The 15,341-nt window shown below is 41.8% G+C and overlaps 1 protein-coding gene across 1 annotated transcript; it reads left to right on the top strand.

Moving 5' to 3' along the window:
* The first annotated feature begins 8,684 nt into the window (after positions 1-8,684).
* Positions 8,685-9,910, top strand: LOC116224664. Its single transcript, XM_031585132.2, has 2 exons — positions 8,685-8,735; positions 8,958-9,910. Exon 2 carries the CDS (start codon positions 8,964-8,966, stop codon positions 9,798-9,800), a length of 837 nt encoding a protein of 278 aa, XP_031440992.1. The 5' UTR covers positions 8,685-8,735; positions 8,958-8,963; the 3' UTR covers positions 9,801-9,910.
* The last annotated feature ends 5,431 nt before the right edge of the window (positions 9,911-15,341 follow it).

The raw sequence follows: 15,341 nt of genomic DNA, 5'->3' as shown, positions 1-15,341 counted from the left end.
GAGTTATCACATTCATTTAAGACTCCAAACTGTTCATCGGTAGAGTGCCTCCAGCAAACTCCAGTTACAATATGCCTAAAGTACATGTATTTGTATGGCACAGGATGTAAAACTCAGCTGTCAGCTAAGGTGATCAACCGATTGACGCTGGATAAAGTGACAAAACGTTAATATAACGGCAAGGAGTAACAAGATTATCAAAATCAACTTTCTGATGGGCTAAGCTACTTGTTGTAAACTTGCTATTGTTAGCTTCAGTTTTATGGCTCCATAAACTGTGAAAATAGCTATTTGCTTTGTGAGGCGTTTAAATTTTCTTCCTAAATCCAGGTAACATTTGCCGTTTTTTCCAAATATCTTGAACTGACATATTCTTCAAGGTGTCTACAAATTGTGCGTGACGTGATGCTATATATTACTTAAAAAATAAAGGCCTTCTACCCAATGAGTTGCGCAAACACTATGGAGATACAGTGCCTTGACAAGCAGTGGAGCACTGCGTGAACACTGATGCGTTGCATCATAATGTGCATCTGGCCCTTAAATATAACTTTAGAGACCTCTGATGGCCTAAATGTCAGATCTTTAACTTAGCTAATTGAGGTACTGGTCCTGAGATACAGCACTTGTAAATAAAGAATATATGAGGTCTTCTTACGTGTATTTCAAATCTCCATTTTCTTCTTCCCGTAATTGTGGCTCAAGACATTCACAAGATGGGGAGACCTGAATACCATTAAACCACACATTTATGACTTACAAATAGCTATAAACTGGACTTCTGATTATGATCAATCATGAGAACAGAATCTTAATTTGAACATTCAGTTCTGGTGTATTGTTTTTCCTTTAAATTCAGTTGAAATTGGTCCAATTCAATTCATTTTAAAGATAGAATTTTCAAACTTACTCCCACATCTGCAGGGGTTGTAATACAAGCGATGGGGCCTGGAATCAGATTAAGAAGGGAAACTGTGATCAATAAAATAGTCCTGAGGTAGATAATGTCAATGTATTTGATCAGATCCACTCACTGTCATGGAGATCAAGATTTGTCAATGATGTAGAAAGTCGCAGCTCTTTCTTTTTTCCTAAAGAAAAACCATTAAGCCAGAATAGAATACAATCACCATATATAGATGTCAACATCAGCTATTAGTCTCAAAGGCAAATGTTTGTGTCATTACAGTTAACAGTATACATGTAAATATTATCAATATGTGATGTTTGGACTCACGTGTGCCTGACAACAACTCATCCAGGTCAGATGTAACTAGGGGAAGAACACAGGCAACTAAATGTAACTAAAGTAAATATTGCTGTTACTTTAGCCTCATAGTGGAAAATCACTCAACACAAACTTGGTTCCACCTTATTTTGAATTAAAAAGCGGTTTTGCTAAGCAGCAATACTGGTCAAATCCAGTGAATCATTAATCAATTAATTCATTGGTAGGGGTTAATGTATTTAACAGTTTGCATTTACATAAACTACAATACACCCAAGGCCATACAATAATGTGTGACCACAATGTGTTTTCAGACTATTTGGCTGAATTCATTCATAGAGATTGACTCGCCTCATTAAGGCGGTTTTGCTAAGCAGCAATACTGGTCAAATCCAATGAATCATTAATGAATTGATTCATGGGTAGGGTTAATGTATTTAAGTCTGCATTTACATAAACTACAATATACCAAACACCATACAATAATGTGTGACCACAATGTGTTTTCAGACTATTTGGCTGAATTCATTCATAGAGATTGACTTATTGAATCGACTCACGCCTCTTCAGTCCTCTCCTCTCTCTGGATGAAAGCTTCACGTGGTACACAATAGATTCACTGAAATCTGTGTGACAAAGCATGTCAGCCAGTTCTCATCAGACCACGAATTGTTGTATATTTTGTAACATCATTTCATAAAGTGTCTCGTTGGCACAACAATTTAAATATTTACTCATATGAAAAGCTGTTATATGCCAATACAAAAACATGGACCTATGATAAGACACAATAAACATGAATAAATGTATGCTGAAGATTATTACCTAAAGATTGCACCGGATCAGCTCTATTCTTTGATAGTATATCCCTGATGAGACGTAACCCTGATTCCAAGGGTGTGAGAAGATTTGTGATATCAACACCATCCTCTAGCAGATGTTGTATATCATCTGCCGTTCTCGAGAGACGCACAAACACCTCTCCTGTTTCCTGATCACTGAGCAGAAAAATTTACTTTTTTATTATTTATTATGACTTTTGTTATGAGAGATTTAATTATAAAATTGGCAATGTAGAAATATAGCAAATAACAGCATGCTGATTTGACTGTATTCCACCTGAAATTGACAGTGTGACTGTTCTACACAGTGGTGACTATGCAGCTCGCTGTTAGTCTGACAGTAAGGATTATGTCACATCATTCTACTTTGTAGAAACTGGAGATTATGTATCATTGCACTTCTTTAAGAACAGTTTTCAGAGGATTTAGCACTGTATCAGATCTGACCCTTTAACGCAGACAGCAGTCTCCAAATTATAAAAACGTTTTACATAAAAATGTTTTTACATTATCAACTTCTTGCTGAAATGCAGAAGTTACAGGTGAAGATGTATGACCTTGTGTTGTGTTGGGAGGTCCTGATGAGCTGTGAGACATCATTGAGGCTCTGTTTGTATTCCTCTAGAACACTGTTCAGTCTTTCTGCACTACAGGTCTCTTCACTCATGTCTGCGGCTGCTACAATAAAACACGAGAGAAAATATCTTGTGTAGGGGACAGCAGGGCACGTTGTCATACATTCCAGTTTCTTTTTCTCACAATGACTGCAAATGATACACCTTAATGGAGAAAATGTTGAGCCAATTTTGTACTGATTTTATTGTTATATGATACTGTATTTCAGTACAAAATAATTTGAAGGAAGGCAACTCCACAGTGTGTTGTTGTGACTGTTATGAGATCACACATACGGGTCACACTGAGTGTGAGCGGATTGTTTACTTTATTAATAATTCCCATTGTCAGTAATCTCTGGGGAGATGAGTAATGTAGTCAACAATGCTAACGGAATGTTCAAGATAACTGTTACACCGCAGCACAGTCTTAAAGGGACAGAGCCACATTCCTAACGATCTCATTATGTGGAATAATCATTCGGGATGCAGGCTAGTCATTTGGTATTGTGAGGGACTGAGGCGGCCACCCCACGTTTTGGGAAGTGTGCTGACTGGAGTCGATGGTCAAGTTGGGAAAACGTTGCATGAGAAGGTTGTGTCCTTATAAAAATATATTCTTATTTTTTTTACAAGGGGATTCTCTTCATTGACCTCAAACGTGCACAAAACAAAACATAAATCAAAAAGTCCAACAGTGCTCACAAAACTAGGTAAACTGCATTCACACATCTAAACACAGAACACCCAATTCTGACTTAACCTCACAGCATTATGAACATACATACATAAAACACTTCAGCTCAAACACCACTCATGCCATCACTTAGTTCAGCAGGCAATAATCAGAATCAGGTTTTATTGGCCAAGTAAGTTTTCACAAACAAGGAATTTGACTTGGTAAAGTGGCTCTCAGTGTGCTTACACAAAATATACATTACAACACAATACAAAACAAACAGTGCAAGGTCTAAGAAGTTTAAGAAAGTATATACAAGGCGGAATGGCTATATACAGAAGCTGTGAATTGTTACACAACAATAGTGCAAAGAAGAAGTGGAGAGTGCAAGAAGTGCAGGGATAAATATATATGCCACAGTGAACAAGAAAGGTGGCTAGTGAAATGCCTAACTAGGCGCATGCGTGTGTGTGTGTGTGTGTGTGTGTGTGTGTCCAATGCCCATCTCCCGCCCTGGTGCAAACGATAAGAAGGGGGGATTTCATCTTCTCACAAACTCATAATCTATTAATTGTTGTCCATCAGTACATCCAGTATTCATTCCACTTGGTGTTTATTCTCATCCTTGCTTTGTGCTACTGTACATAATTATTCATATCTGTATGTCTTTGTCTTTATATCACTATAGAAACCAAGGTTAACAAGGTTCACAGTAACAAGACTATTCACGGTTAACAAGGTTCACAGTAACAAGGCTATTCACGTCTATCACGGTTTACAATCATCACGGGAATCATGGCTTTCAAACGTGATAAGCATATGGCATGAGGCTGTGTGTGTGTGTGTGTGTGTGTGTGTGCATCAATACATCTTTTATTGGGAATCTGCCATCCCTCTGTTCTTACCGGACAACCTGTGTCAATTGGCTCCTCAGAGAACAGCCCTTGACTTCACTCAAGTCATAGAGGGCACACTCTGGTATTAAAGCAGATCTCCTTCATTACAAGATGTATGTGTGTTGTTTCATTGTTCACTGTTCATTACCCAACAATCGGTATGAATTTGATCCAGCGTTTGCAGAGCTGGCAATAAACTACAAGTTATTATACCTTTTGCTGTGATGTGATTCTGCTTCAGGGAAACTCGTAAATTCACCATCACAGCACCCAAGTTTCTTATCTGATCTACGAGAGAATACCTGCCAGGGCTTTGAATAGAACACAACACATGTAACACCTTGCCCCAGTCTCACCAATTAACTAATTAGGGATACATTCCAACGTTAACTCAAACTAAGACTGTAGTAAAAACATCAAATCACACACTACTAACACCTCTAATCATAGAAAGTAAAACATGCAAATAGCCAAATTCAAAAAAGTTCTCACATGAAATGTGGTGTGCCATAGCTTTACTTTGGAAGCTTTGTGCTAAGCTCAGTTTCAGGTGACCTTGACTAAAAGTTAACAAGATAATGACTCCGCTGGTGGTGTCACACTATGTATCTACTCCAGTTTTCAGATTGTGCCCTTAGTTTCAGAGAAATCAAAGTGTGACAACTTACCCCACTCTCTCCTGCTTATTATACAGCCTCAACTATTTCACTTCTCTTGTGAGTGTATGCATAGAGTACCAATTAAAGTAAATGGCTTTGGAAAAGAAGTAAGCGATGAATGGCTAATGCCATGTCACTTCCTGACTAGATGAATACCTACAGTATACTGTATATGTAATTTCTTCAGTAACTACTGGCTGTGAATGCATATTAAACTGACTAGATAAATAAGCATAGCATATTGTACATTTAATCTGTTCAGTGGCTGTGAATGCAAATTAAACTCTGCTTTAGTGTCTGAAGGTGCACAGGACTCATGTATTCACACACACTGAACTCATATTTTGCATACTGAAAATGTCCATGTACACTGGAGCACACACACACACACACACACACACAGGCACACACACACACAGACACACACACTCACAGACAAACACACTCACAGGCACACACACTCACAGGCACACACACTCACAGACACACACACTCACAGGCACACACATACATAGACACACACACTCACAGACAAACACACTCACAGGCACACACACTCACAGGCACACACACTCACAGGCACAAACTCGCGCACAAACACACAGAGTGTGCAGTATGCAAAATGTGAGTCCACTGTTAACCACTGTTATGCCACTTGCTAAGATGTCCATCTGATAATAAGTTGTAAAATCTTAAAGCATGCAGCTACAGTGCGTGACTCTCTTGGACCTTGAACTGCATCTTATTACCATCGACTGAAAAGGATCCTCTTTAGACTGCTTCTGCACCACTGCACTGCACTACACTGTCCACTTACAGTCAAAGCTGTTCTTGTCCTGTTGTCATTTTCTTGGTATATGACCTTGACCTTCTTTTAACATTTTGAAATGAACACATGAAAATCACTAAAAGTTGCTTTTGAAAACAGAAATCTCCACTCTGAATAATTAATAAAAGCAGATCCTACTTGATTTAATCCTGTGTGGATTCAGTCCAGACCGATGTGTCAAAGAGCTGAAGAAGAGGCAGTACAGGAAGTCTGACGTTGTGATTGTAGATGAAGTGCAGCTGGGAATGTGAACGTGACTGTGTGATTGAGCTGTAGTGGAGGTGTATGAGTCCAAAAGTGAAGAAAGGGGGCGTGGCCGGAGCTCGGTTCAGCACAGACGTGACAGCAGCTGCATGACTCACAGCGGGACATGTAGATTGCACTCCATGTACCCGGTTTCCCCCTTTAAATTAAGTTTTGGTCTTTTGTGTTATAATGTCTCATAATGTTGCTTCCCTACGGGTCAAGGTTGTAACAGTAACTCCTGCAGGTAGCCCAGCAGATAATCAAATATCAGCTTGCATCCACTGGGTTGCTGGTGAAGTGACGAAGCTCTCTGATTCCATCCGTGTGTTTCTGCGTAAGATCAGTCAGTGTTTCAGCACTGTGCCCCCTTTTGCCACCTGACAAGTAGAAGTGAGATCCTCTCAGTGTTTCTAGTGCAAACAGATCAATGCCAACATGGCTGGACATATTCTTACATAGACAGGGCAAAAGTCGGCGTGACTAGCTACAGCGCAGTGCAGGTGAGTGACATGAACGTGTGCAGATATTACACATTGAGTTGTTAATGTTGATCTTGACCACTGCTGAAAAAAATCTTAGGGGAAACACTGAATAAGTAATCGTGTTAAATAATCGTGATTTCGATATATGACCAAACTAATTGTAATAATGATTTTTGCCTTAATTAAGCAGCCCAAGATCTTGCTATGTTGGTTACTTCAGCAAAGGTCAGTCATTTATTCCCCTTATATGAATAATGTAAAGCAATAGTATGCAGGAATTAACCACTTTTCGAGTTTTTTTTTTTTTTAAAGAAAAACTACATTTGATATCATCAAGCCTGCTAGTTTCATACCAAAACTCCTTACTGCTGCTTTAATATTCAGGTAGTAATCGGGTAGTAATACACACAAGATTGGAGTTTCATTACCTGATTAAATGGGGTGCTTTAATATGCAGGTAGTAATCGGGTAGTAATACACACAAGATTGGGAGTTTCATTACCTGATTAAATGGGGTGCTTTAATATGCAGGTAGTAATCGGGTAGTAATACACACAAGATTGGAGTTTCATTACCTGATTAAATGGGATGCTTTAATATTCAGTAGTAATCGGGTAGTAATACACACAAGATTGGAGTTTCATTACCTGATTCAATGGGATGTTTTAATATTCAGGTAGTAATCGGGTAGTAATACACACAAGATTGGAGTTTCATTACCTGATTCAATGTGATGCCATTCATTACCTTGGACAGATCTTCTTCAGTTGATCTCTGTGTGTGGACACATTTCCATACACAAAAACACAACTTCTGAATCTTTGATTATGATTTAAATATCACCAATACGGAAACATTAACTATCTCTTAACCGCAATCCATAGTTGTGTTTTTTTTTTCATTTTCAGCTTAGTTCCATAGGGTGCCAATCCTCCCAAATGAAGTGGACTTCATTCATACTATTACAGCTCTCCCTAATGGTGAAGGAGAGTAAATGTTACAATGTGTCATGTTGTCCAACACAAGGTGGCAGACTACCAAAGAGCAGTACGTCAGATTACCTGGTCAGTGACATTCTGTTGAATTATATGTATTGTGTTGGTCTGGAGACGAGGTTAACGAGAGAAACATGAAAAGCATTAGTCAGAGAGGAGACTGCTTTTACCTCATGCAGTCGGATACACACACAGACTTGCATTCTTGCATGTATTTGACAAGTATACTGTGTTATTATGGGTGTTCTTAGATGACTAATGGGATCTATAGAACTTGTGAATACTGAAGCATTAGAAGTGAACTCTAAACAAAAAGCCATCGTTTTCTGTTGGGGAATACATCATTATGGACCTTAGTTTCAGATGGTGCCAAATTAACTTTATTCATACTCCTACAGCTCCCCCTACTGGTAAAGGAGAGTAAATATTACATATATGTCAAGTTGTCAAACCCAAAGTGGCAAACTGATGACAGCTGTAGTTTGGAGTTTTAGCTGGATGTAGCAGATTTAACTGGATTCTACAGCGCCAAAATACCTGGTCATGTGTAGTGATATTCTGTAGAACTATATGTATGGTCCTGGAGAAATGGTTGGACAGAGAGAGCAGCATAAAAAGCCTTAGTGAGAGAGGAGAAGCTTTTACCTCATGCAGTCAGATACACACACAGACTTGCATTCAAGCCCACACACAGCAACAAACAAATACACTCAAGCACATATATAAATGTACCCTCTCTCACATACACACACACACTCTCTCTCTCTCTCACACACACACACACACACACACACACACACATGTATTCCACATGTTATTTTAGGTGTTTTTAGACTAAAGGTATCTATAGAACTATCTCAGATGGTTCAACATGTATTATATGTAGCATGTAATATATTTCTATAGTACTGAATATGGAGTGCCATAGGTGCCTGTGACAGTTCAACATGGTGTGAAATGCTATTATCCTCAGTTTGTTTTCAGACATGGCCAGTTTACACCTGCGTCTCCTACCATCATCCTTCTTATCTGTGGTCTGCAATGGGACTGAGAGTGGCAGGTGGAATAAGAGGAAGTCAAGACCGAGCCAGAATGATAGAAACAGATGTGTGTGAGTTATAGTCAGACACACTATTGTACTCTCTACAGTCAACTTGAGCACAACGCCAGTGTACCCATGCCAGTGTGCTTACGTCTCCTTGCACAACGCCAGTGTACCCACGTCTCCTTGCACAACGCCAGTGAGCCCTGTTCTCCTTGCACAGGTAAGATCCCTTCTAAGCTCTTGCAGTGGAATCCTTTTTTTACATGATACAGCAAGGACTTTTAGTTTGCCAGGTCAACCTGTTTTGAAATTTACAAGACTCACTACACAATGTCTCATTGAAACATACTAGGTTGTTCTCTTATCAAGAATATCACTAGATGAAAAACATAATTATTCTGCACTAAAATCAGTTCATTTTGTTCGTATATGTGAACTGCAGTGCATCATGGACCACAAGCTAAACTTCTCCTCTGCTACTCCTGTCAAGAGCGTTGCAACGACCTGGGATTATGGCTACAACATAAGACATTCCATCTTCCTGATAACCGGTATGTGTGTGGGTGTGCCGCTCGTGGTTTGGGCGCTGGGCGTTCTGCGCCAACACCAACACAACGGGGGCAGGGTGTCGGTCTTCATCACCGTACTCCTCCTGACTGACCTCCTGGAGATGTTCCTGAGCCCTGCCATGGTGGTGTACCTTTTGTTGCCGGACGCCACGTGCAGCGGATCTGTCTTCCTGCTGTTCTTCGGGGTGAAGTACTGTGGTCTGCACCTTCACCAGATGGTGGCGCTGGAGGGAGTCATTGCCAGGACGTACCTGCCGTTCACATCTCTCCTGTTCTGGCGATCTTTTTCCATCCTCGTCTGCCTTCTTGAGGGTGTATTTCTCCTCCTGTGTCTCTGTGTTTATCCATTTATCCAGTCGGCTGCAGTCACCTTCTCGTGGCTGTTAGTAGCACTGGTACCACTGGGTTTCACATGTAAACTGGCTTTTACACCCACAATCTCCCCTCCAGACTCTGACACTGTGCAAGAGAAAGATCGTACAGTGCTGGCCATCGCTGTCGTTAGTTTTTTTATACTGTATGGTCCGTTTCTTGCATTTGTCTTTGCCCAATCATTACTGCCGTTTTCCTCTGAGAAATACGCCAATGGCATACTTGTGGCGATGACGGTGATCCATCCAGTCGTTTGCCTGCGACTCATTGCGGACCCTCTCTTGTGTGTGCTGGTGGTCAGGGAGCTCCCACTGGATAAGGCAACAGCCAGGATCAGTGTCTGACCACCGTTAAGGTTTTAAACTGACCAAAACATTTCAAGGTTTTAGCAATTGTCGATCTTCTCGCCCGAAAAAGTTCAATGTCATTTGTTTCTCTAAATGTGTATAGTAGTGTGTGCATTTCAGTTGAATTTGATTGCTTGATACACTTTCCTCTCATTTGTCTTTGAAAAAGGACATTCTTTTTCATTTAATTTTCCTGTAAAATTACAGCATTTTCTGTACTAAAGACATTGTTGGCAAATAAATGCATCTGCTGCTTCTCACTGAACAATCTGTATTGTCTATTTCTGTGTGCTGAACTTGAGACATACTATGAGACATGAAGCGCTTCTTCAAACCCACCACTCCCTCCTCACACACACACACACTCCCTCTTCTCACACACACACACACACACACACACACACACACACACACACACTCCCCCCTCACTCACACACACACACACACACACACACACAGACACACACACACACACACACACACACACACACACACACACACACACACACACACACACACACACACACACACACACACACACACACACACACACACACACACACACACACACACACACACACACACACACACACACACACACACACACACACACACACACACACACACACACACACACACACACACACACACACACACACACACACACACACACACACACACACACACACACACACACACACACACACACACACACACACACACACACACACACACACACACACACACCCACACCCCCCCCCCCTAGTGGGGGGTGACAGTGGTACAGTGGTAGAGAAGTCGTTTAGTAATCAGAAGGTTGCTAGTTCGATTCCCTGTCGAAGCGTCCTTGAGCACTGACACTGAACCCCTAATTGCTCCTGATGTGCAGTGTGCCATCAGTGTAAATGTAAAATGTGTATACATTGTAAGTCGCACATATGTAAGTCGCTTTGGATAAAAGCGTCTCCTAAATGACTAAATGAAATGAAATGACACACACTCCCTCCTCTCTCACACACAAACACACACTCCCGCCTCTCACACACACACACACACACACACATTCCCTCCTCACACACACACAGTGCAGAAGTGAAACTCAGACTAGGATAACCAGGTTTCAGTTTTTATCTATTTGTGTCTTTGATGTCAGAAGAATACACAGCTGATGTCAGCACGGGTTCAACGATACTCAAAGTTGCTAAAAGAGATTTGTTACCAATTATTTTCAAAACTGCCTTAATGGAAAATAGGGAATAATATACCCTCTGTAGCAGCCAAATGGGTTGCTACAGCCAAATGTGTTGTCACTCAATGTGTAATGTCCCTGTTTGTACACTGGGTGTTGCTGTGCATTGCACAGGTGTTTTTAGGCATATAGGTAGGAAGCCTACTGTTGTGGTTAGGTGTTGACCCCGGAAGGGCAAATGGTTTTGACCGCTATACCGCGAAGGAGTAACATGTCGTTGCGCTGCGTTTTAATGGACAATAAATGGAGAACTGTTTAACGAACGCAGTGCGTGTATGGACTTTATCTCGCTGACGGTAATCACCTGTAAAAGATCTAAGCGCGTCAACCAGGTTATTCCTTGGGTACAACAACCCAGTAGCTCAGTAGTGTACTGTGCTCCCACAAAGTCAAAACCTGCCGCTAATTGGAGCTTTCTGCGGAATTCGACGGAGTCCTCGAGCTGTTTGGAAATTACGAGAGCTGCTTGGAGACCGAGGAATTGAATGGTCGAAGCTGGAGCTGAGGATGTTTGTTGACCTACTTCTTGGTCTATGCTACTACGGCGCCCAACGTACAAGGTAACCCGGGTGTAGCGCTACATTGTTTCATGGCCATTTAATTGTGTGCACACATACCGGGGAAATCCAATGCATTGGTAATCGTGGGTTCGCTAAAACTCTGTATTGACTGCTCACGTCGTTTGTTTGGAGGACTAACGCTATCGTTCGATTGATTGAACTGACTATCATGGAGCCGTGCAAGGCGACAAACGAGACTATTAACGTTGGAGGGACTGACGTACAAACTGCTAGTGGTTCCAAAACTGACGTGACTCAGAAACGAGTTGTTAAACTCACTGCCAAGGCACTTGCTGAGAAATTGGATAAGTTACAAGCTGATAGAAAGGCCAAATTGAACAATGCAAACGTCATTAGAAAATCAATAAGAAATTACATGGTAAAAAATGAGAGAACACAGGTAGAGAATGATCTTAATGAATTAATTGATTTATGCAATGAAATAAAATGTATACATGAATCTTTGTTGCAACTGCTGCCTTCTGATGAAAAAGAAAAACATGTAATATGGTTTAAAGCGAAAATGTTGTCTAATGATGAGTGTATTGCCAATGCAAATTTGTGGATGTCTTGTAGCAACAGTCAAGATGGGAATGTTATTTCAACTAATGCTGTCTCTAACATCCATCAAAGTGTTATTGTGGAACAACTAAGTGTGTGTGACTGTGCAAAATGCTAATTTAACTGATGTTTCCAGTGATGTACATGGCGGCACCATTGAAAATGTAGCTATGCAAAATAATGGGCTCAATGTTGATCCAATCGATGTTCCTAGTCAAACCAGTTCTGTCTCAAAAATGCTTACACACAATAATGTGTCCAGCGTTGTGCACAAAGGTGTTGAGGATGAGGTAAATCCAGATGACAGTATTTCCAATGTTGCAAGCAACTGCTCAAGTTGAAAGAGTGGCATGAGTAAAGTAAGCACAACTTCCTCAGCAAGGATAAGGGCTGAGGCAGAAAGAGCTGCACTCATTACTCGTGCCGCAGTCTTGAAGGAAAGACATGCCTTGGAAGAGCTGGAACAACAGCTGAGAAGAAGTTGTTCTCGAGCACCCACAGATGGCATGAACTCCTATCTGGAAAGGGAAAAACGTAAACAGCAACTCGTCAGCATCTTGAACCCTTCAGCAAAGGAATTTAATGCAGAACCCTGGAAATCAACACAACCAATCAACGTCACCAACCAATCATTACTAGCCAATGACCCACCACCACTGGATGTAAGGAGGAAGGAGACCGAGAGATGGTGTAAGGCAGCCTCAACCCAGTGGTATAAGTCCAATGAGCAGCAACACACCAACATGTCAAGGAGACCAGTACCGCCAAACAACCCACCATTACCGGATGTGCAGAGAAAGGAAATGGATCGACGGTGCAAGGCTGCTTCAAGACAGTGGTACGTAGGTGAACGACAGCCACTTGACCTATCAAAAGAATTGCCATCATCTAACGATCCACCACCATTGGATATGCGTAAAAAGGAAGCAGAACAGTGGCACGAAGCCATCCCAAGGCAGTGGTGTAACCCAAATGAACACTGGCAAGAAAACATGGGAACATCACAACAATCTCGTCATCAGCCTTTACTGGCCCCCTTGGAGGGAAGTCAAAGACAGCTCTCATATCATCAACCCGTTGGTCAATATTCATCTAGTGACCTCTTTTCCATTATGCAGAGGCAAAATGATATAACTGCTGCTCTGGTGCGACAACAGCACACATCATCCCTACCACCCCGAGAAATTCCCATATTTGAAGGGGATCCTCTCCAGTATAGGGCATTCATCAGGGCCTTTGAGCAAGGAGTCGAAGGGAAAGCAGGAAAGGCAGACTGTCTATATTACTTGGAACAGTTTACATGAGGACGACCGCAGGAATTGGTGCGCAGCTGCCAGCACATGAACCCAGAACGAGGCTTTTCTGTGGCAAAGGTGCTCTTGCAGGAACACTTTGGCAATCCATACAAAATTGCAGCTGCCTATATGGAGAAAGCTCTAGCATGGGAAATGATAAAATCCGAGGATACTAAATCCCTTCAAACATACTGCTTATTCCTGCGGGGCTGCTGTAATGTAATGGAAGAGTTGCCATATGTCCAGGAACTTGATATGCCGGTGAATATGAGAACTATCCTCGCTAAGTTACCCTGTAAAATGAGGGAGCAATGGAGGACCCAGGCACATGTAATAATGGAGACTTCTAACGAGAGAGCCCACTTCTATGATTTGGTCGTATTCATTGAAAGACGAGTGAAAATTCTTTCCGACCCCCTGTTTGGTGATCTACAGGATCAATCATCTAATGCTGTAGTAGGAAATAACTTCACCAAGTTTAACTCACAGCCCAGAGATAGAGTAAAAGGAAATGTCGTCGCCACCACAGTAACATCTCTGGCTTTGCATGATGGAGATCCTGAAGCAACTGCAGACTCGGACACGCCTGACGACATTGAATGTCTCTATTGTGCTCAAAGTCACGATTTAGAGGAATGCAGACAGTTTCAGAGAAAAAGGCACAAGGAAAGGATTGGCTTCTTGAAAGACAGAGGAGTTTGTTTCGCGTGCTTACATCCTGGGCACATCAGTCGTTATTGTAAACAGCGCTTGACTTGTAAGGCCTGTGATCTAACTCACCCTACTGTGCTTCATATCGAGGGACGCACTACAACTCAACATCAAGCAAGGGTACAATCCAACAATCCATCAACTTATGTAAAGACACTCCGTGGCCATACAGGGGTCGGCGAGGGACGTACTGCAATTCAGGATCATTCGAGGGAACAATCCAGGAATCAGTCGACTTCACTCAAACTCTGTGGCCATACAGGGGCCGGTCAGGATCGATGCGCACTATCCATTATACCTGTGAAAGTAAAATCAGCTAAAGGGAATCGGATCATAAGTACATATGCCTTCTTGGACGCTGGTAGCTCTGCTACTTTTTGCTCAGAACACCTAATGCAGAAGTTGAACATTACAGGCAGAAGGACTAACTTCCTGTTGCGGACTATGGGCCAAGAAAAGGTTGTTCCGGCTTATTCCCTCACTGGGTTAGAGATTACTGGTCTGAACAGCAACGAATTTCACATCCTTCCAGAAGTTCTTACCCAGAAAGACATGCCGGTCACTGTAGATGACATGGTAAATTCAGAAGAGTTGGTTAAATGGCCCCATCTGTCTAAGGTGCATATCCCTAGCATAAAGGCAAATGTTGACCTGCTGATAGGTGCCAATGCTGCTTGGATATTGGAACCCTGGGAAGTTATAAACAGTTGTGGAAATGGCCCATATGCCATCAGGACGTTGCTCGGATGGGCCATCAATGGTCCCTTGACTAAACACGATGAACCCTTGGAGCGACAACTTCCCTCTGCTACAGTGAACAGGATTTCTATTTGTAAATTGGGAAAATTGCTGACTGATCAGTACAACAATGATTTTGACAGAGAAGACCACAGTTTCCTGAAAATAGCAGAACAATCAGCTGTTCTCCAGAATGGGAGTTATTGCCTGAAATTGCCTTTCAAGAGGAAAGAGGTATTTCTACCCAAGAACTCTGCGATAGCCGAGCAAAGGATTCAGGGCTTAAAGAAAAGGTTTCTGAACAACAAAGACAATCCAGCAGATGATGCATCAAGAGGGTTGAAAGTTGCCGATCTACTGAAGAACGACAGGTGGCTGGAAGGGCCTGCATTTCTTTGGAAAAGTGAGGAGGATTGGCCCAACT

This window comes from Clupea harengus, chromosome 18 (assembly GCF_900700415.2).
Source record: "Clupea harengus chromosome 18, Ch_v2.0.2, whole genome shotgun sequence".
Taxonomy (NCBI): Eukaryota; Metazoa; Chordata; class Actinopteri; order Clupeiformes; family Clupeidae; genus Clupea; species Clupea harengus.
The sequence above is the reverse complement of the archived record's forward strand: the minus strand, read 5'-3'. Positions and strand labels throughout refer to the sequence as shown.